Here is a 23,926-nt window from a genome sequence, read left to right as displayed (position 1 = left end):
TATCATGGTATCCTGCCAGTGTGCCTTCTTAACAACTCCCCATGAGGCATTCTGAAGTGAATGTATAGTATATAGATTGTATGAAGGTCACGATGTAGGGTCAACAGCGGCGGAAAGGGAATCAAGAGACCCAAATTCTAGTTGTAAATCAAGTCAAGGAAGGTCCTCTCCTTTCTCTCAGCCCAAGTTCCCTCCTGTGTAAAATGAGTGTTTAAATTATAGTGTCCCAGATCCCTTCCAGCTTGAAAACCCTATACTTATCCTTTGCCTTCCACTTTGAATGGGTCATGTGGGAAACACACATCCAGTCTGCAGAGTGACAAAGGTCACGTCATTTAAGGAAAAGACCTTGAAGAATAATGTAAGATTCTTATTAGACACTGAAGGCAATTTTCTCCATTGGAACTCATTTCCAAAATCATAATGGAAGTCTACGGAAGAACATTTTCTCACACGCAGTAATTTACGAATACACTCCAGGTTGGGGTCTTAAGTAGAATCCTGGGATCTTAAAGTTGGATGGAACCTCTGAGGTCATCTAATGTAACCTTTGACCTAACGCAGGAATCCCTTCAACAAAATCCTCCTATTTTCAAATCCAAAAGTGATGCCAACTGTGCTTACCTTTGAATTCCTTCAACTAATGCCACTTCATCTGGCGATGATGAAATATATATGCAAGATCTTGAGGAGTCGGGTGATTTTTTGGCTCCATCTACAAAGACATCATCCTTCACCTGAACTGTGTGGCAAAGACAGAGAGCCCGAAAAAACAGCTCTTCTCTCTCCTACCAAAATGTAAGACAGAAAATAAAATACAATACAAATCTACAGTCAGACAGCTTTCAAATCAAAACAAGGTAACCAAAAGCAACAAAGGGCAAGGGACAACTCTTTTATGAAGTAATGAACACCAAAACTCACGTTTAGTTTTTAATAGCTATAAGACGGAATTTAATTATGCTTTTTTTTTCTTTTTAGATGCCTTAACAATCATTTGTATGGAGATGAACAGATTCTGGAACTTCGGGTATAGAAAACTGAATATAACGTTAGAATTGATTGCCATTTTGGTTGGTTTTACTAAACTCTTTTTCTTTTTTTGTTCCTTGTCATGAAGGATGGCTCTCTGGGATGAAGAAGAGACAGATGAAAAATTGTGAAATGAAGGATATATATAAACATATAAGATTGCCAGAAATTTAAAGACAAAAAAAACCCTAGAACTTCAGTGAAATCAGTTTCTCTCTGATATTTTCAAAAAATGAAGATGCATGTCCTTAAGAAAAGGGAGAGTAACTAAAAAGAATAATGATGAATTAAGGAAACCTTTTTCAAGCATCTCTAAGGAATGCCAGCACACGTCCGTTAACCTATGAAATTTACAAAAGCAGTGGAGTCTTGCGAGAACATCACCCATACTCCAGGCTAGCATTACAAATAAAACAGTGTAGCAATGATAGATTTCAGGCTACAAGGGACCTCAGAGGTCACCTAGTTCACCTCTGAGGAAACTGAGGCTCAGAGAATTTTACTGACTTGTTGAAGGTCATAAAGGCAGTAACAGTGGCAGGCTCTGAATCCACGTCCTCCATCTTCAAAGGCATCATTCTTTATCATACTGTACTAACGTAACTTGTTCAGACAACTAGCATTTATTAAGCACATATTACAAAGAAAGACAAAAAAGTCTGCTCTCAAGGAGCTGCCCCCAGTATATTAATGGGAGAGACAACCTGAAACAACTACATACAAACAAGATATAGACATGCTAAGTAGGGGGTAGTCTCGGGGGAAGGCGGCAAGATGAACGAAGTCCAGGAAAGGCTTCTTGCACAAGATGGGATTTAGTCAAGACTTAGAGCAAGACAAGAAAGCTAAGACATGGAGATAAAGGAGAACATTCCAGGGATGAAGGACACCGAGTGAAAATGCCTACGGTTGGGAGACAGAGTATCTTGTTCAAGCAATAACAAAGAGGCTAGTACTACTGGATCACAGAATACACAGAAGGGAGGAAGGGATGAGAAGACTGCAAAGGCAGGAAGGGCCAGGTTATCCCGAGCTTTAAAAGCCAAACAAAGGATTTTATATTTCATCCTAGAATCAACAGGGAGCCACTGACGTGGAATAGGGCTTCCTGGGCTTCAGGAAGGTCAGTCTGACAGCTGAGGGGAGGAAGGGGTGGAGTGAACTGAGTCAGGGAGACCCACCAGGAGGCTAGTGCAATAATCTAAGCATGAGGTGGTAAGTGCCCACAACCAGGATGATGTCAGTGTCAGAAGAGAAAAGGAGGATTATAGGAGAGCTCTTAGGAAAACAGGAACAGGATTAGATGGTTAAATGGATACGGGGATGGATGACTGAAGTGTCAAGGATGACATCTGGGCTGCATACCTGGGTTTCTGGAAGGATGGTGATACCCTCGACAGTAATGGCTAAGTAAGAAAGAGGGGAGGGTTTTGGCAGAAAGATAATAAGGTCCGTTTTGGACATGATGAGGTTAACATGTCTAAGGCATATCTAGTCTGAGATGTTGAAAGGTAATCAGATATTTGAGTCTGGAGGTCAGGAGAGGGTAGATCTGGACAAGTACATCTGAGAATCATCTGCATAGAGAGGATAAATAGAACCATCAGGTCACCAAATAAAACAGGATGGCAGCAGAAGAGATCGTGGCCCAGGTCAGAGCCTCTGGAAGACACCCCACCAACCCGCCCGTTAGTGGGCATGATGTAGATGATAAAGATCCACAAAAGGAGACATAGGTATGGTCAGAAAGTATGTAGGGTCTAAGATGAGTTTGGCTTAAAATGGATGCTAGGACAGGTCAAAGAATTGTGAGGCTCTGGCACACCATCACTATATTCAGGTCAAAATCAGATCATGCTTTATTCCTCTCCAATCTTTGAATTTCTGCTGCAGAATTCCAATACTGAAATGTGGAGAACTGAAGTATTTCCTGATATTGAACCACATTCCTTTTGCTAATGAGAGGGAAGCATAACAGACCACTTAAAAGAAAGTTAGCATCAGGGGATCTCTGGCCTCTTTCCAGAATCAGATCCTTTCTGTGGGAGGTCTTTCCTGACCCTCCCACCTGCAACTGCTACTGCTTTCCCTCCTGAGGTTACTTTCCATCTTATACCCTGCATATAACTTGCATGGGCCTATTTATAGACATGGTCTCTCTTCCATTAGAATGAGCTCCAGGAAAGCCATGACTGTTTTTGCTTTTTTCCTGCAACTGACAGTACAGTGCTTGGTACACACTAAGAGCTTAAAAAAATGCCCCACTGATGGACTAACTTCACTGGACTTGCTATGAGTTGGCTCAAAATACAAGGTCAGCAGTCTTTGTAATAAAGCTCTTTGGAGGATGTTTTTCTAATTCTGCCAAAGACCGAGGAAGGTATATAATCTTCCTCCTGCGTGTCACTGGGATGTGGAAGAATTATGCTTCAATAGCTATTTTTCTCTCAGTATAGCCTTTTGTCCTCTCCTCTCCATTTTTAAAGAGACTCACTTACCTTAGACATCCAGGAGATTAACCCTCATTTCTATCATTCCAGGTGCTCATCTTTGTTGACAGCAAATCGAAAGGGAGGGAAGTAGTCACCCCAAATCAAATCATCCTCAGAACTTCCTTCTACTTATTTTGTTCACAGCCACTGTGAAATGTTAGCTATTTAATCTTAAGTAAAATATTTTCAATTACTGTAGTATCTGAGAATTTTTGGCAATGAATTCCCATGATGGACTTTCCCCTCTCATTCAGCATAGAAGGTAAAAGCTGAGGTATATAGCTCACACTAAGGCAGGGGATTTTTGCAAAGAATGGGACACTTCCAGAGGCCAGACCTCTCTATTCAACATTTAGACTTCACTGAGAAAGACCTTATCTTACCGGTGCAACACTAACCCTCGTTCTTCTAATAAGGAAAGACTAATTGTTTGCCTTTTTTTTTTTTCCAAATAGCAACATACCTTTCCAATCACTCCAGGAGAAGAGTCAATCATGTCAATGCCTCCAGAGTCAGGGAGGATCTGTCCATTGCAAATGACATGAGGCACATAGACATTGCCTTCAATGCAACATTCTATGAATTCCATATTGTTTTCTGTCAATGTTCCAGTCTTATCTGTGAAGACATATTCTACCTGTGGAATACAGCAAATAAAAAAATCAAGGATTAGAATTAAATTTAACCTGCTTGAGAGACTGCAGCAAGTACATTTTTTTCCTCCTAAGACCAATATGCTCTTGTGATGGTGGGTTTCTAAAATTTTCCCCAAAGCAGTGACTAGTCTGTTGTCTAAATTTTCTGGAAAATAAACATTTTTTAATTTGAAGTCCAGTACTAATTGGTATTTCCCTAGAAAGAGGTAAAATTGGAAAAAAAATTGTCAATGCTTTTGTCTTCCTAAAGTTGGTAAATAATAGATGCAATCTTGTAGCCTAAGCAAAATACAAGCTTGTTCCACAGCCCCCTCTCTACTTCTTCTCCTGCCAGACTAATAAAAAAAGGGGGACAAAACAGTTGTTACGTGAAGATGGGCTAAAAAGATTATGACACTTTATTTTGGACAGAGAAGCTGAGAAGATATAACTGAAATTTATAAAGAATGAAGGCATTAGGCAGGGCTGAGATGGCAAAGCAGCAGGAAGCTGTCAGGCCCAGCTTGGCCACAAAAACCACATCTAAATACTAGACTGAATCTGGGCGGGGGAATTCAAGAAAAAGTCACAGTGAGTTATTTCTCTAGCCCAGTTTGGCATTGGGAGAGAGAGGTCTGCAAACACTGGGGATGGGGTCAGGCTAGGAGTGTACCTCACGAAAAGCACATCGGCTATGCAATGGCAAAAGAAAAGGCCCCAAACCTATGGTGGGGCCTTGGTGAAGGGAACAGGTACCAACTGGATGGGAAGAAAATCACATCTTTCACTAACTTCTAATAGAGCATTTCCTTTAATTATGCATTTAAAAAACAACCTAAAACTTTAAAAACCTCAGGTCAGAGCAAGTACAATAAAAAATACCTACTAGTTAGTAAGCTTAAACTAACAACTACTGTTATTCAAAATAACAGGAACATTAGAATAACTCTTTAAAGGTTTCCAAAGCACTTTCTTTTCAACAACCTTGCAAGACAGGTAATGCAAGTACTATTATCTCAGCTGAGGAAACTAAGAGGTTACGTGACTTAATCAATCAATCAACATTTATTAAGCACCTCCTATGTGCCAGGCAGTGTGCTAAGCACACTGGCATAGCTAATTAAATTCTGGCTCTTTGGACTCCAAGTCCAGCATTCTTTCTTTGTCCCTCAAGGTTGTTAATGAGGCAAACTTAAGTTGTTTTGGGAAATGGCCCTAACCTATTGTACATTATAATTGTCAGTGCCTCTGTCAGAAGCAGATCATGTGGCCACGTGACCCTGATTCTGAGAAAGTTCGGCAATTCTTACACTCTCTATCAGTTTCCTCATCTGTAACGAGGGCTTTGGACCAGATGATCTCCAACGTCTCTTCCATCCTAGCTTTGACATCCCAGGATTCTATGAACGTGTTTCACACAATGTTACAAGGGACTGTCAGACCCATACTGAGGCAAATAAAGGGAAATCTGACATGTCACTTAAACTGCCATGTTTAAACATGCAGGGATCCTTGAATCTAAGTGACAGCATAATGATACTTTAAGTGCAGTTCAAAACAACAACTTTAATCACTAAGAGAGAAATGATCGTTTTCTTCATTGCTATTAATTATGTAAAAATCTTGTAAATGATCAAACACTGGGAAAGAAATTACTTAGTGATTTTTTTTCCACACTCATGTCTCAGAGCAAAAGACAGTTATTATCTCAATGGGTGGTTTGCTTGCTAGATTTAGCTGCGTTTAATCCAAGGCAAGAAACCTTCATCCAGGAGGAGCCTGTGGTGGACACTGCAGTTTCAAGGGCTTACATATTTCTAGTTCATATGCTAGACGATAATCACATACCAGTAGAGACAAATAAGTTTTAACCTCATTGTACCAAGTTAGAAAGATGACACCTTTTTTTCTCTTTGTGACCTGGGTCCCACAGAGTCTCAGCATATTAGTCATGCCATCAAAGGTTCTAAGTTAGCAACTGCCTAGTGTAATTGGCCCTTAATACTTTTTTTACTGGATTAAAGTTGAGACCAAAAGTCTAGCTGCTACCTCTTAACAGAGGATCTTGTTTTAATGAACTCCATGTAAAAGACAAGGAAGTCTAAATTACTTATGTGAGCAAAAGTTTATTTACTGTAGAATACTGCTATAAAGAAGTGGACTTGGAAACCTTAACTACTGACAAAATTTGATATACGTTTTTCCTTTTTATAAATTTCTCCAATGTACCATAGATGGGATCACTGTATGTCTATTTTTCAAAGACCAAACGGTAGCAAATATCAGTAATAAAAAATTTATTACAAAAGTATTAAAAATATAATGGATAGAAATGTTAACTAGAACAAAGCACAGAGAAAGCACAGGCAACCTAATAGGATTTAAAGATTATCTCTATCTTTGGCCAAAAGTTAAGGTTCTTAATGACCAAAGTACATACTGTACTCAAGCAAACAATTTATCTTGAACTAAGGAGAAAGACGCTTTCTCAGACATCACTTCTTTTGAGTGGAAGAAAACTATTTAGCAAATGATCTCAAAGGCCTTTTTTTCTTTGTAAAAAATCTATCTCAGAACTTCTTGGAAAGAGATGAATAACGAATGTTGCCTTTCCCTAGAGATCGTCTCTTCTGTAACCCAAATGCCTGAGAGGCCTGACACAGTGAGGGCAGCTAGGAGGCCTAAGGGCGCATCTTCAGTGAGAACCAAAGCTCGTAAGAAAATTATTTACACTGGAATGATCAAAATGTGTAAGCATCCTAAAGGAAAGCAAATTTCTTCCTAAGTGCTCCTTCTCCTTCATACCAATACAGTCAAGAAATAATGATGCTTCACAAGGACATGGTTCAATTTTACAGTTCTGTAAACCAGCCACCAAAACTTTTTTTTCAAATCACTAACATGAAAAAATTGTCCTTTTTCCTCTCTTCAAATAATCACCTAATTAGCCATTTCTGGCCTTTCATCAGTTACAGGATATATCTAAATGATGTCACATTTGTAAACTGAAACTGGAAACGAAAAATACTGAATTCTCTAGATGTTTTGCATACATTCATTCAATAGCAGGAAACATTCAGTTGACAAAGTTCTACGCTTACCCCATCACCTACCTGGCCCAATTCTTCATTTAGGTCAGAAGTGTTAACTTGAGGTCCTTCACCTCTTTCTTCATCAAACATATCTTCATCCCAGGTGATGAAATAGGAGCCAAGAAATTTCTGCATTTCAACTGTGACATACATCGAAACTGGAATAATGTAGTTAAAAAGTACCATAAAAGCCAGGAAATCTGTGAAAGCTTTGAGAAACTGCAAAAGGAGTAAAGAAAAATGTACAAATTTTATTGATGTCTTTGTAAGCCCTCTAATCTTAGGATAAATGCACACATATACACTTCTCTCAAGTTTAGTCTTCAGGCATGTTCAGTTATTCAAATCTGTCCCCCGCTACCCTCTCCTCACTTCTATTATTTAGCCTCTTAGTTCGAATGCTTGATAATATCTCACAGACTTCACATTCTTCATCCAATCAGTATGTGGGGAAAAAGAGAGAAAGTCTGGCCATTTGGATCACTTACTATCGGGCACAGATATTAAAGACGTTTTTGAAACTCCAGGAGGATCATAGGAAAAGGAGAGTTCCTTGATAGCAGCAGCTCTAGGTTTACGTTATTCACAGCCTAATTCCCCCCACTCCACACTAGCAAAGAGACAAGGGTAGATCTATATGCATGCAACCAGTGGCGTAAAGGTTGGAGTTATATGGGAGAAAAAAGAATCCCAATTGGATACAGACCCAATTAGCAAGATTTATATTTTAAACACTAGAGTCTTTTCTTTGAATGCAATCATATTTATTAAAGGATAGGAGATTCAGAATCTCTTTGGAAACAAGATAGCACAAAGCACAACATGCCGAATACATGAATGCATCTTTGTTTAAAATGCTGTTTTATTTCCAGCTCCTTCAACAGACAGAGAATTGGATGGCAATCTGGGAGAGGGAGAGAGGAGATACTAGGGGAAGTAATGGTGATGCAAAAAAACAAAAGACAGCAATAAAAATTTATATAAAAAAAAGAAATGTCTGCATGCCAGGGAGCAGCGTACAAGCTTTTACAAACAGAGCTAGCTAAGCTTCACACTATGTAAGACCTGCCCAGCCATGCTCCTTTACTAAGTATTATGAGGTATTGTAAGACCTGCCCAGCCATGCTCCTTTACTAAGTATTATGAGGTATCTCTCTGGATTTTTATATAATCAGTTCAACATGGCTTTAGTTATTTCAAACATGTAAGTCTGTCTTGCAGTTAGTTGGAGGAAATTCCAAGAAAGCATTTTAAGACCAAGTTCTTCCTAAGGACAAAAGGTTCAGGTCTCAGAACGCTTCCTCATAATGAGTCTTCCCTATCATTCTTAGTCACACAAACACACTATAAACTACCATCACTTATTTCACCATAAGTCATCATCGGTAGGATACATTTACCTCCTGCCTGCACTGTCCTAAGCAAAAGGGTCTAAGACACGATGCCTACGAGCATAGCAACAGGAGTAGCCAGGGGGCTAGAACTGGAGGAGTGAATTTACTGTCTAATGTTGACCCATTTAAGACACTTCCCTGTCCGCACTGTTGTGCAGCCCAGAAAACTAGGACGGCCATGATATATTACATGGTGTCCAGTCTGGGGTTTCTATGAACTTCCCCAAAGACTGAGAGGCAGTGTGGTAGAGAAGAAATACTGTTGGATTCGGAGTAACTGGACACAGGCTGGAAGCTGGAAGCTCTGTCACTTACTACTTCTATGACTTTGGTTGGGCAAATCAATTAACCTCTATAGGTCTTCAGTTTCTAAGGTGCAAAATAAGAGAGGGGGAGGTAAATTCCATGGCCTCTACAAGGTCCAATTCTAAATCCTGTGATTTAATGATGCTTATAAGGCTATGTTTGCTTCTTGGAATTTTTGAACTCTAAGTGCTATCTTTCCTTTGAGGAATATAAGCAAATTAATTGATATCATTTGCTAACATGTATATGTGTGTATGCACATAGATACACACATTTATACACGCTATTTTAATTTTTTAAAAGGCCTTTCTCCCTTTGTTAGCATCTTTATGTACTGGAAACTTATTTGCCCTCCCCTGCAGAATATGAGTTAGCATTCCTATGCAGAGTCCCAAGGGGAAAGGAAACAAAAACAGATCTTTGATCTTCACTAGAGAAACAACTGAAGGCCATCCTCCTGACATTTGCCAGGCAATTTAGAATTGGCCACAATCCTGTATAACCTTCATAGTTTTAACTACTTCTTGCTTTCCATCTTGAAACCAAATTCCTTCTGTTTCCCTAATTATAACTGTGGATAAATGTATTTCTGAGCCTAAACAGCCCCACAGATAAGATCCTCCACATCCTTCTTGTTAGCAGACCTGCAGCAAGTGAGGAGATATTCCAACATCATATAGTCTCAGCCCCCTCAACCAATTACTATATTCAAAGACCTCAAAACATACATCTAGAAGTGTAGGTAAGAAATAACACCTGGGTCTCCACCCACCACCATCCTGGAATGCTTCAAAAGAAGGGAGCATATCTCCAGCATGTCACAGATGGAACTTTTCCTATACAAAACTGAAAAGTGGGAAGCTGGTGGGAAACTGCCACCAATCTGGATGCAGATTTGGAGGAACCCAGCACCCCACTCCTCTCTCCAGTCAGCCATAAAGACTATTTTTTAATAAATCTCTTTAGACAAAGAAGTCTAATGTGAGGGTTTTCTCCTTTTCCCCTTCTCTAGGATGGATGTTAAATTACCACAAATCCTCTCATTTGGAGATGTATTTGCCATCACAGGTAGGAAATGAAACGGGTGGGAGAAAATGATCAAATCTTCTCATTTTAATATTGCTCAAATGCATAAAGATCTCCCATCCCCACTGCTACTATTATGGTGAGCAACTCTAATTTACACAGTTCTGGCAAGGGTCAGGATTCGTTGGGTTCCACATTTTAATAAAAGTGCTACACAAATCACGCTGAACACTACAAAAAGAGTAAAATATCCCAGGGGAAATTCTCCATACCAGGTTCCTCTGTCTCTCTGCTTCTGTCTTCTGATTAAACCAAGGCTCGTCTCGAAATGGGTCACTCTGCCACACATATTTCAGGACAGTATTTATCAGTGCTTTACTGATTAGAATGCAGAGGTACACGATAAGGAATACATTCATTGATCTAAAACAAAAGGACAGTAATACTTAATTAGTTCTTGGGGAAAGCACAAAATCTCCTATCCTACAAATAGTATATAAAATATGGGAAAACTTCAGGAAGGTCTGATATTTTGCCCACTTTTTACAAAGCATGAATGAAGACACAAATTTATTGTTTTCACTATGCACTCTGACTTCTGACACATAAGAAAGAGAAGGACAGGACCTTGCACATCATGGAGGTAACCCACGTAGAGCCAAAATGAGTAACATTAATTTCAAATAACTGTTTGCTTACTCATAACCTAAACTGAACATGTGTAGGTTCAAACATCCGGCAAGTTAAGAGAGTCTTTTAAAAATCAATTTCTCCTAACATTAAGTGGTCAAGTAATGAGTTCAAGATTCAGCAATTTCACCCACAACATCACCACAAAGGCTGAAAATAGTACATACTATGCTGGGAAATGCTCTCATTGGAGAGGAAATGCTGAAGAGCAACCAAAATCTTAGCAGTTCTTCTGAAAGGAAATCTTATTTTCTAGTATCTATTTCTGAAACAAATTTGTCACGTGTAGACATCTGGGAGACAAAGCATCCTTGTTTATAAGGAACAAAATCTCAGATTTCACTTTTGACGTAATAGTCAAGAAGAAATCGGATTAAAGGTCAATCTTTTAAAGGTCAATCATGCAGACAAAATATACTTCATAGGTCTTTCAAAGTACAGACTGTTATAAGTGACTTATTGATAAACAGTGAACATAAAAGAGATCTTAGAGGTGATAGTTCTTCTGTTCATGAGAGATTGAGACACGAATCCCCTCCCCTTCCTTCACAAAAGTAAAAGGCGCACAGGCAGCCAAACAGTGGAGCCAGTATTTAAACCTGGGGCCTCTGACTCTGGAGCTGACATTATTTCCACACTATATCACATAGCCTCTATATTCTAATTACAATTAGTTAATGGGACAACTAATTAACAGGACAAAGGACATTTACGTGCTTTGAAACGGTGAAAAAATAAAAGAAATTTTCTGGTAATTTTCTTTCTGGATTTAAGACAAATTTTATTTTGTAAAGAAATTAGTCATTGATAATGGTTTCCCTAAAAAAAAAACAATCAAACACACCTCATCATAGGAGATGTATTTCATGTGGCACTACATATACATGAGGTTGTTTGTGTGCCTATGCTATTCTACTGTATCTCTTGAATCATTTATAGCATTTCCAGGTGCGACAAGCAGCGTGGTAGTGCAGTGGACAGTGCACAGCGCCTGGAGTCAGGGAGAGCTGAGTTCAAATCCAGGCTCAGATACTTACTAGCTGGGTGACCCTGCAGCAAGTCACTAACTTCTGTTAGCCTTGAGTTTCTCCTCTGTAAAGTGGAGGTAATAACACACCTACCTCCCAGGGTTGTTGTAAGGATCATATTGTCAAGGACTTAGCACAATGTCTGGCATGTGCCAGATGCTAGATAAATGCTGGCTATTCTAGAAGCAACAAGACTTACTTTTCTACAACAGATCGTTTCTGTGACTTTGACTGGTAGTTTAATGCCATCTTAGTTTCCATGCCAGTATATATAGCCACACCTAAAAAAGAACAATATTTTATTAAAAATGTAAGCATGCCTCACTTAAAACAATAGCTAAATTACTTACAATGGTCATAAAAACTGAAATTTTGTAATCATTTTAATTTCACAAGATCAGCTTAAACATTTAAATCAAATAAATTCACACAGGACTTTAAGATAAAGAAATCCCCTCCTTCCTTCTTCTTTTTAAAACCCGATTAATGTACAACATGCTCAGTAAAATCAGATTTTAAAATATATTATACTTTATTACAACAAGGTGTGCTTGTAGTGTATTTTATGATACACTTAATTAAAAAATAGGAAACAAGAAAATATGCCCCAAGAAGCTAAGTAGATTGGCCAAGAAACTACAGCTGTTTTTTTTACAGATCTCAGAATAAATTCCTTGCCGAACTGTATTGACTGAATCCTTGCACAGATGCAATCTTGCTCTTCCGATTCTAAGAATACAGGCACTTAATCTGCAAACAATCATATCAGCTCCCATGGCTGGACCTGTTGTGGTTTATTTATCAATAGTAATTTTCTTACTAAAGTATAATTATCATAGTAGTGAAGGCTATAGTACATCAAAGTAAAAAAATAATGCTCTTATAGTGCCATTATAGATTTTTAACTTTACTTAATGTATCCTCATTAATTTTAGAAGCTATTATTAATAATTCAATAATTAAAATAGTTACCAAAGATTTTCTCAGTGTTCTTTAGGGTGGCTCCCCTAAGAAGCAGGTTTTCGGATCCTAACGACCTGCAAAGATAAGGATTACCAGATGTGTTAAGTATTTATAAAGATAAAGTTAATGGAACAAGGCAAGATGCAGAAAGGAAAACTACTTATTTGCTTAATGATGGGGCTTGACTTTAATGAGGAAGTGGGGGTGTTTCTACGTAGAAGTTATGTTCGGCTGATAAAAATAGGTCCAGTTTCACTGTAAAATGAAATTCTCTTTAACTGTATGTGTAGGATTATAAATACACTGCCCTGCCCTAATAATCTTTCTTGCCTCTAGGATGTGTCTAACACTGGAGGAGACTCAGTTTGAAAAGAATGGTATATGAGGTTTATTTATCTTCACTTTTAAGTATGTAGTTATCCTTTCCACATCACGGGAGTTAAGGGCACAGTATCCCCCATAATATGGAAAATCCACATAAAATTTTTTGGCCCTCCCTTCATACCAGAGAAAAAGTCTGAATTTTTCTTTCTCTTTTACGGGGTGTTTACAGTACCTTATCGTACAATTTGGGTTGATACTATACAATACTTATACATCTATTTTATGCATTTCTGAGTTTCTCAATTTTTTTTCTGTGTTGTCTCCTGGCTTTAACATATCTGCAGCTTCTGCAAAACTCCCCCCAAAATTCCATTTAATTTCTTATGCTGACCCATGATATATTGAAACCGTGATGGGGAAAAGTCACGACGTGGGAAGGGAAAGTATCCTACATACACAGCCAGTTGAACATACTTATTCCACACTGGTTTTCCCTTTGGGGTTATGCTTTAAAATACTTATGTGAAAGCTTGGGTCAATCAATGCTCAATCAAGAAGCATGCATTAATCGCTTACTATATACCAGGCACCATGTCAGATTCTGAGGATACAAATGAGAGAGAACATGTGTACATAAAGAAGGGGGAGGAATGAGACCTATGATTTCACTGGCAGTGAACTCTTGGATGAGGAGACTCATCCTGTCCACAAAGACTGGTGGCTTCTTTAGAATGTAGTCTTAGAGAGTCATCTAGTGCGCTAAAGGGTCGTTATTTGCCTAAGACAATGAAACCAATACATGCCAGAAGTGGGACTTGAACCTAGATCTTTCTGACTTGGAAGTTAGCTCTTTATCCATTAAGACAATACATATGCAAAATAAGCACAAGGCAAATTTTGGTGGGGTGAGGGATGAGGGGTGGGAGGGAATGTCCTGTAATGTAACTGTAAATGGAGACCAACACCAAAAGACCAATGGATGAAAATCCCCAAGTGATTCCGGGAGAATGATCCAGGTGAAATAGATTTTGTGAGACTAGGTAAAAAGTATGACTAATTAGGTTATTTAAGGTTGGATCATCCCATTTATAGATCATAACTTCAGGAAACATTAGACATTTCATTGTTCATTTCACTGCTGTTTTCCCCTCTATGTGAATCCAGCCTCTCTTTCAAACCCAGCTTAAGCTTAGCCTTTTTCAGGGAGTTGTCCCAGACCACTGTAGCCCATGTTTATACCTCCCTCTTCTCAATTCCTAGGGTATTAACTCATACCTCTCCTGGGGCATTTATCTAACACCTCTACAGGCATACCTTGGATAAAAAAATGGCTGTTACAATTAACAGCATTTTATGATTGACAGTATATATAATATCTAAAACAAACACCACTGTAAGGTCAAGAAACCCAACCGGTATATTTCAGCTGCTGACTCTTTATATAGCTAACAATTCCCTATGATACTTATTCATCTCACAATGGTGCCTAACAAAACTAATTAATGACTATAGGCACAATAAACTCGTATGGCTAGTTATCTTTTTAGGTTGTCTTGTTCCTCCAAACACACTACAGGTTCTTATTGGACAGGTAGCATGCCATATACATCTTTATCTATATTCCTCATAACCTAAGACAGTTCCCGGAAGAGTGCTCAATAGTGTTTTTTTTGCATTTGACTAATGATTATTACCTCCTTTATTACATAGTAAAATGAGGAAATAAGAGTTGATTTTCATATCTATCCATTAGGATCATTGTTATTTGGAAAGGTTTGTTAAGTTTAAAACCACAAAACTAAAATTAAGTTTTGAGATTATATTATTAGTTGTTAATTCAATTAGATTAACCTATATTAAGCACCTACTATGTGTCAGGCACCATGCTAAGCACTAGGGATACACAAACAAGAAAAAGATAGTTCCTGCCTTCAAGGAGCTTAAAATCTAATGGGAAAATACAACATAGAAAAGGAAGCTGGAGAGGCAGGATATATTTGACTTAACATAATTTCATTTATGATTTCAAGTCCCCCTACTACCAAGGACAGCTAATAGAGAGTGAATTGTGAAGTTGTGAAGCCAAAACGCTTTCAGTTTATTGAACCTAAAACAATCCTTTAATGTAAGGTTTCTTGGCTCAAGAACTAGATAGGATTGAGTCCACGGCATTGATCACTGCAGGAGAGATTCTTTGGAATATACATAATAAGGACATGTATTTCCAGGGGCTACAAGAGAGTTTTAACCTCCATTTGTCTTCTCGACAATGATTAAAAACACAGCCTCTTAGGCTGTTTATTTGCCATTTAGTGAATATACAAGCAATGTCAAGTTATATTCGCAACACATTCAGAATAGTTCCTGCTAAAACTAGTCATTAAAACAGAATGTGACAGAAAGATATCTCTGAAAAATATGGAAGAAAGGTGACATTTTATAAACATGAAGTATTTGAGGGGAAAAAATCATTCTTGGCTTTTAACTGGGAGTACCTAGTTTCATATAGCTCCTTATCTTTGCTTCTGGTAGTGAGAAGGAGGTAGAGGAATGGTTCCTGTCTCTTTGGGTGCCAGAAGTTATGAATCTAGAAAGTAATAATTTTTTTAAACAGGTATAGACCTTTCAGTTCCACTAAATTGAACAGAGTGCTTTAAAAACTCAAACATTAACAGATGTTGGGATAATATGGATATTTGGAAAAAAGATGGATCAAACTCTAGCTGTATTTTGGTAATTTCCTTTCAATGACTGCTAGACAACAAACTAATTTTAAATGATGGCATTGAAAGCTCTGTTTATTTCTGCAAGAAAACATATCATCTAATTTCATCCCACTGGCAATATCAATAGACTTAAATCTATTTACTCAGTCATACACAAATTACTTTCACAAAACAAAGAAATACACGAGACTTTATTTCTTCACAGTAGCTTGGAGTTCACCTTAGGAATAATACAATTTTATAAATGCACTAGGCAATGGCTTTATGTTTTCTGAAAAGCATTCATTAAAGTCTTTGTTGATGGAGAGTCATAACAAGAATCCATATTTTTAAATGTACAAGTGGCTTTCCTTTAAAAAGAAAACAAAACCTAATCTCAAAGGCTGGGGATCCTTAGGGGCATCTTTCTTGTAGTAACTGTTTTTCCCCTGGTAATAACGTTCCATTCAGCTCACTTTCGCTGACAGGTAAAAATATTTAATGTATAATGTTGTCTCATATCAGGTTAACAGTAATTTATATCTTAATGAAATAAGGATATTTTTCTCAAACAAGCTGGTTTTATGTCCAACTGTACACTTTAACTTGATTTTAAAAAGTTTATTTCCTCAGTTTCAGAAGCCAAATATTTCATTAACAGCAACTCCTAGGATCTTGAAATAAAGTGCAAACAAAATACCCAGAAGTTCAGCCATTGCCTTTCTACTGTAAATAAAAAAGCTAGACAAGCAATAAGCAGACTCCAAAAACACGGTAGATGAATCTTTGCAGAAGACTGACAGAATTGTTATCCCTCTAGCATTTAATCACTCTTAAGAAAGTATCATATAGTGATTATATTAGATATTCAGCAGATTACTATTTTCTTGCAAACCCAGGGTGCATGTGACCAGTCAGGGCAGTATCTATAATTAACTGCCTAAGGGTCTTAAATGAAAACATCAGCTATGATTTATGTGGTATGCTTATTTTCATAACCTGACAACAGCTTATTCATGTTCTTTTATCTATTGCAACCTATAGATATGCCCTTTGTACAAGGCAGTCCATTAAATCTGGGAAGTAAAGCTAGCGATAAATGTTTCTTCCCGCATTATGTTTTAAGAGCTGGACTAATCTACTTATTCCAGTAAGATGGTCACCAAATTAAGAAACTTTCAATTTCCTATTTCAAGATATATCTTTAAAATAAATTAGGAGATGGTTATTTCTAATGGGAAGGCACTGCATTATACTTTTTACCTAGAACTATGCTCCTGCCAAGAAATTTGGTGACCTAAGATAGATTTCTCAAGAGAAACATTCAGAAGAGAAAATTTCACATACACATATTTAGGAAGCTATTTACTTTTAGATTTTTCCACCCAGGAGAGGTACTTTTTGTTTTTTAACACAGACAAATATTGACATATAACTTCTCTTAGACACTTCTAGCTTCATAGCATAAAATGAGACTACATGTTAATTGGAATACCAGTCTAATACAAACCAGAAAGAAATCTTGCAGAAAATCTTATACTCCTTCTTTCACAATGACCCAGCAAAATTACTCACTAAGCAAATCTCCTGTTAATAAAAGAACAATTAAAAAAACTTCATAGACCACATTAGGCCAAATATTCTTAAGATAAAATATATCCTTTTACCTTACAACAGGGTCATTTCTTCCCTGGTAAACATGTATGCGGCCGACAAATCTGAAATGACAGTAAAAAACTATGAGTGACAAATCAGAACCAAGGGAAACATCAAAGAACTTGAATACATGCTTTCATGTCTGTACTTTCTTTCTTTAAATGGGCAAAATGACTTCATGTGAATTGCCAGTATTTCTTCAAAACTGAAACCAATGCCTGCTTGAACCATTACTAGTTTAAATTCTTTTCCCTTTCTTCTTTAGTTACAAATTGATTAGTTATTCTTATTTCATTTATAGGGCTTTAGTCCCTGAACTATTAGATAGGAATTCCCTGAGTGCATGGACTCATAATTGTGAAAATCATAAAATGAAAAGGACTTAACTTTTAAAAGAAAAAAAGAATATCTTATTTCCCCCAATTACATGTTAAAACAATTTTTAAACTTTTAAAAAAATGTGAGTTCCAAATTCTATCCCTCCTCTCACCTTCCCCCTCCCTGAGACAATAAGCAATCAGAGATAGGTTATATATGTGCAATCAAGTAAAAAGTTTCCATATTAGTCATCTTGTACAAGAAGATGAAAGGAAGGAAGGAAAGAATATCAGATAATATCATCTGGAGGTGGACAGCATGCTTCATCATGAGTCATTTGGGATTGTCTTAGATTATTATATTGCTGAGAGTAGCACAATTCTTCATCATACAATGCGGCTGTTACTATGTACAACGTTCTCCTGGTTCTGTTCACTTTACTTTCCATCGGTTCATGTAAGTCTTTTCAAGTTTTTCGAAATCATCCTGCTTGTCATTTCTTATAGCACCACAATATTACATTACAATCATGTGCCACAGCTTGTTTAGCCATTCCCCAATTGATGGGCACCCCCGTGATTTCCCAATTCTTAGCCACCAAGAAAAGAGTTGCGATAAATATTTTTATATAAATAGGTCCTTTTCCCTTTTTAAAAAAAGCTCTTAGGGATACAGACCTACCAGTGGTATTGCCAGATCAAAAGGTATGTAGTTTGATTGCCCTTTGGGCATAGTTCCAAATTGCTCTCCAGAATCGTTGGATCAGTTCACAACTCCACCAATAGCGCATTAGTGTCCAAGTTTTCTCACATTCCCTTCAACATTTATCATTTTCCTTTTTTGTCATACTAGCCCAAATCATTCTGTGAAGTTTAGATTCAAAGGGCTGCAACTGAGGACCTAGAGGGCCACATGTGTCTTCAAGGCTGCAGGTTCCCCACCCCTATACTAGCCAATCGGATAGGTGTGAGACAGTACCTCAGAGTTGCTTTAATTTGCACTTCTCTAATCATAGTGATTTAGAGCACTCTTTTAATGTGACTTTAGATAGCTTTGATTTCTTTGTCCAAAAACTTCCTGTTCATATCCTTTGCCCAGTTGTCAGTTAGGGAATGACTTGTATTCTTATAAATTTGATTCAGTTCTCTATACATTTGAGAAATGAGGCCTTTATCAGAGACACTTGCTGCAAAAATTTTCTTCCAGTTTTCTGCTTTCCTTCTAACTTGAAATGCATTAGTTTTGTTTGTGCAAAAACTTTTTAATTTTACATAATCGAAAAGGTCTATTTTACATTTTGTAATGCTCTCTAAAACTTGTTTGGTCCTAAATTCTTCCCATATCCTGGACTTAACTTTCTTTACATTTTGGTAGCCATCCTTAATATATGGCTAGCAATACTGAATATGACTGGTTCTATCAAAAAAATTTTAATATTTAAACACCATGGTATTGGATATCACTAAAACGCCCTAAGAAGAGCCCTCATTCCAACAATACAACTGTACTCGGATTTCTCTTCTGTTGTCAAGGTAACTGTGGGTTCTCAAAAGATATGCCAAGGAAGCAAGGAACTGGAAATCCTGAAGACTTCACACCAACAGGCCTGATTACAAACTGTATATGTGCTTGTTATCCAAGCACCGGCCTAGCAGTGTGTATTATGTACAAAATACCATGGACACAATGACAAAAGAAATAAATAGTCTTTGCCCTCAGAGTCTATAGCTTAAGACCAGAACTGAAGTGGGGGCGAGGCAGTGACATCATGAATATGGATAAGTAAATACAAGGTAACGTTAAGAAATAGAGCTCTAACAAGGGGGTGGGAGATAGAGAAATGAAGCCTTCAGAAAAGTGAGACCTCAGCAGAGTACTAAAGTTAGAAAAGGTCTCTGAGAGGTCGAATTGAAGCAGGAATAGAATTCAAATATGGAGGTCTACTTGAGCGAGTTCATCGAGGCCACAGAAGGACCATAAGGTTTAAGGAAGAGCAGCTAGTCTAGTTCAGAAGGGATCCAGGGTGGGTGTAGAAGAGGAGTATAAAATAATGCTGCAAAGATAGAGGGGAGCCAGACTAGGAAGGGCCCTAAAATGCAAGACCAAGGATTTTCTTTTCTTTTTGAGAGAGCAAGGAGCCACTGAAAGGTTTTGAGTCAAGGTGTGACAGGATCAGATTGGCATTTCAGTGATAACAATTTATCTGTTGTGTAGAAGGCAGACTAGAGAGGGGAAAGAGATTAGGAGGCTGTCACGACAGTCCAGGTGAGAAGGGTCACAACAAAGATGGTGGTCACGTGAGCAGAGAGGAGGTGGGGGTGAAGGTAGAATGGACAAGGCTTGGTAACTGATTAGGTATGAGGGGGTAGAGTAAAGGAAGGCTTCTACACTATGAACCTAAGGGACTAGGAAATGTGGTACCATCATCTAAGTACGGGAGATTAGAAGGATGAGTAGGGAGAAAATAGCAAGTTCTATTTTTGGCATACAGAGCTCGAGATGCTGACAGCACATCCATATGGAGAAGTTCAACAAACAAGTAGTAACGTAGAAGTGGAGTCCAGGAAAGGGAAGAGGGAGCTTTGTCGTTTAGTCATTTCAGTCACTTTTGACTCTTCGCGATCCTGTTTGGGTTTCTTGGCAAAAATATTGGAGTGGTTTAAGAAAAGCCATTGGAGAAGTTATCAGGACTCTCCTTACTTGTAGAGGTCAGGCTGAGGCTGTTCACATTCAACGGTAGCATGCAAGCTGTCGATATCTTCTTCAGTTTGAAATCCCTTTGTTTCATGAACTGCATAATGAGTCTATCAATGGAAAAGAAATGTAAAGATGTAATTCAAAAATGAAAACAAAAACAGTAGCTGGCTACCTTATTCCCAGAAAAGCAAACTTCTTTTATTTCCTTATAATGCAAACAAAGTCTGGACACATAACATAAACACATGGGTGAAGAGTTGCTACATTCCTACTATATGCAAATTCAGGTCAATTGTGTCATTCTCTATATCCAGACATAGTCTTTCAAGTGCTAATTCTTCCATTTACTTATTTTCTTCATACCTAACAAATCCAATGGAACTGACTGCTCTAATGGGAACATCAATGCATTTCCCAAACATATCAATGGCCTCACAGCATCAACTTCCTATCTGACTTTCACTTGGTCTGAAACATAATACCTTTATGATCTTACAATTAGTATGTTCTAAAAAAGCAACACGTCTAACCAGTCAGCTTAAAATATCTGGGTATGCATTGTATGTAGAGCACGATTTAGTGAAAAAGAGATTAACAAATCCCCAGGGAAGTAAGCAAGTTGAGGCCCTGCACACATGGGCCCCAAAGCGCAGGGAACCTGAACCTTCCTATGGAATGAGGAAGGGAATGTTCCACAAAGGCCCAGTGGGTAAGCAATGTTCATTTCTACTTTTCTTGGATTATTTCCATCTTTGGTAAGGAAATTAAAAAAAAAAAAACTAAGTGTGTTGCAGGAGTCCAGCATTTTCACTAACAAAGCATTAGTATATTAGGTACTAAAGGATACACAAGGCATAAAAGACATATCCCTTGTTTTTAAAGACAGTAAGCGGTCATTTACCCTATTTTCTGCCTTTTAAGATACTAAAGACTTCAAAGAAGAATTAAAATAAATGCAAGTAATTAAACACAAAAAGCCTGAAGTAGTACAAATATTCTAAGAGTTTCAGTGTTGAACAGAGACAACTTAGATAATGATGTTGCACTAAAATGCATCTTTCTTCTACCCAGGTTACCAGCTTCTATGATATTGTTGGGATGTATTTGATTGGCACCCTTTGGGGGGGTATAGGGGAGATGTTGCCAACCAAGATAATTTCAACAGGCTCATCAAACTTCAGAGAAAGTTTATCACTCTTTTATAGAGGCTCTTTCTTCATCTAAGGTACTACACTATAGTTGTTGATTGCAGCAAAAACCTTAGGCACAGAAATTTCCTGTGACTCAAAGCACTGTTGCCTATAATGTCCTATAATAAGAGGTTAATTCACTTAGGATATGTCTACATAGGAAACTAATCTCCCTTTCCACATATGGACATTTCTGCAAATGTAGCCTACTATTTTGGTGTTTTGGACTTGCAAAATGTTAATTTGTTATTGTGCATTAGCCAATTTTGGAGTGATTAAAGGCTAAGAAAAGATTTGGGTCCATTAAGCTGTAGCCATTTCCATAAACCTTTGCAGCACAGGCCATATTCAACTCTCATATTTCTATCACAAAACATTTACAAAGAAGAAGAACGATTGTTTAATTCATCCATCTATTATTAGTAATTGCTTTAAAAGCAGTAATAGCTAAAGCAGAACAGCCTAGATCCAGTTGTGTAGAGAGAGGGCAAGAATGTAATTCTAATTCAATTTTGTCTTCTCAGGGTATTTTAAATTAAAGCACTCACTGAACTGACAAGCATGCAATTGCCAGTAAAACCAGAATATATTGTGTTACTTGGGACATAATTCTGTAGTAGTCACGCATTAATTCTGACCACTAAAATTATCATTTGAGTCATTGTATCTAAAAATAAAAATACAATTTTAACCAAGCCCTCTCATACCAACAATTTATTCACGCAACTTTTTCGGTTAACATTTCCATTTGAGATTCCTTATGTTAAATCACACCACCCTAATTTGAGTTATGACACTTTCTGTTATTCTGATTGCAATAGGCTACAGAGAGATTAGGGTAGAGAATGAAGGAAAGATGGAGGGGGGGATTTAAAAAAAAATCATGGGGTCGTTACTGTTTGCCCTGTCCACACTAACTTCTCTAACAGAAGCTTGGTTTCTATGGTTACCCAAATACAGAACTAATAACTCCCAATTTAATGAAAGGATACATTACCTTATGACTTGATTCACCATCCAAGCTGGCTGTTGTGACATAACATGTTCCATCCTCTCTACTGCTAGAAAGAAATATTAAGTCACACGGAAAGGTTTCCCCATCATTTACCATCACAATATCTCCAACCTACATGGTGGGGAAAAAGGACAAAATTAATTTTCTTTTCATCAACCCATCAGCACACACATCTGTGGAATTAATAACTCCCCTACCTTCCACCTTTTTTTAAAGTAAGGGACACAGAAGTAGTCACAAGAGCTCCAAAAGGGTTGGAAACCAGAAAAGACTAACTTAGATTAAAGAGAAGGTGTCAAAGTGGATGGGGAACAACTTCACTTCCACAATTTGTAATGTCAGTCTCGATGGTGTTCTTGAAAAATGTCCAAGTAATCTATTACCAGTGCTGACTTCAAAGAGTCAGAGTTAACAGAAAGAAAAACAGGTATGGGACTGCTCAGTGGAGCGGCCGGGCTGCCGGGGTCAGGAAGACCTGAGTTCAGATCTACCTGGAGACCCTTACTAGTTACTTAACCTCTGTTTGCCCCAGTCTCCTCCTCTGTAAAATGGGGATAATAATAGCATCTCCTCCCCTCCCCCCGCCCCGGGATGTAGTGTGGATCAAAGGAGACTGCAAAGCCCTTAGCACAATGCCTGGCACACTGGAAGCACGATATCAATGTGAGCCATTACTGTTATTCTTCACCCACAGTAAAACACAACATGGCTAAGGTTATTGCAAAATTGATGACCGTGTCTTTATAAAGAGGTTGCACATTCTTTGAAGCAACTGAAGTCCAGAGTTGGATTTTAAGAGAATTTAACATTTAGTGATTTTGTAATTTAATTAAAAAATGTTGGCATTTAAACACATTTAGAAAGTAAGAAAACACCACAGTAATGAGACAATATTTTGACTTGCGTCAAATAGAATTAGAGGGATCTTTAAAAGTGCAAGAGTGCAAATTGTTAGTGCAGTGCTATATAAATTATGTCTTTGGAGGCTTGGACTGTTTCAATGAAAACATGATGTTTTAATGCATTTTTCCTGCAAAATGGGGAAGTAAGACAAGATGGTCTCTAAGATCGCTAAAATTTTATGATTTATGAAATACTTACAGAGCTTACCAACATCCAAAAAGCAGTAACAGTTACTGCATCAGTATTAACTAAGCATGAAAAAAGTAATCATAACGTGATGACACAGGTGGAAAAACAAAGAAACTTACGCCAAAAAAAAGGAATCACAGAATTCTTTCCCATAAAAATCTAGAAATAAACTGAGTCCAATTGAAGGCTTTTTAGACATTAGTTCTATCTATCTCTCATGGGAAAAATATAGTTGACATTCCAGACTTCTACATTTCTTCATATTCTCCTA

The 23,926-nt window shown here is 37.7% G+C and overlaps 1 protein-coding gene across 1 annotated transcript in view; it reads right to left on the bottom strand.

Annotated features, from left to right (window-relative positions):
• ATP11A (ATPase phospholipid transporting 11A) overlaps nt 1-23,926 on the bottom strand; it is a 220,396-nt gene that overhangs the window by 51,042 nt on the left and 145,428 nt on the right. The window contains exons 6-14 of the mRNA XM_036756991.1: nt 22,546-22,674; nt 20,362-20,465; nt 17,355-17,405; nt 12,668-12,732; nt 11,895-11,976; nt 10,250-10,400; nt 7,273-7,470; nt 3,988-4,161; nt 625-788 (exon numbers count right to left, since the gene is read on the bottom strand). Of these exons, the coding sequence (XP_036612886.1) occupies nt 625-788; nt 3,988-4,161; nt 7,273-7,470; nt 10,250-10,400; nt 11,895-11,976; nt 12,668-12,732; nt 17,355-17,405; nt 20,362-20,465; nt 22,546-22,674 (1,118 nt within the window). The remainder of the gene's footprint in view (nt 1-624; nt 789-3,987; nt 4,162-7,272; nt 7,471-10,249; nt 10,401-11,894; nt 11,977-12,667; nt 12,733-17,354; nt 17,406-20,361; nt 20,466-22,545; nt 22,675-23,926) is intronic.

Source organism: Trichosurus vulpecula, chromosome 4 (genome assembly GCF_011100635.1).
Source record: "Trichosurus vulpecula isolate mTriVul1 chromosome 4, mTriVul1.pri, whole genome shotgun sequence".
In the NCBI taxonomy this organism is placed as follows: domain Eukaryota; kingdom Metazoa; phylum Chordata; class Mammalia; order Diprotodontia; family Phalangeridae; genus Trichosurus; species Trichosurus vulpecula.
This window is presented reverse-complemented; position numbering and strand designations above follow the sequence as displayed.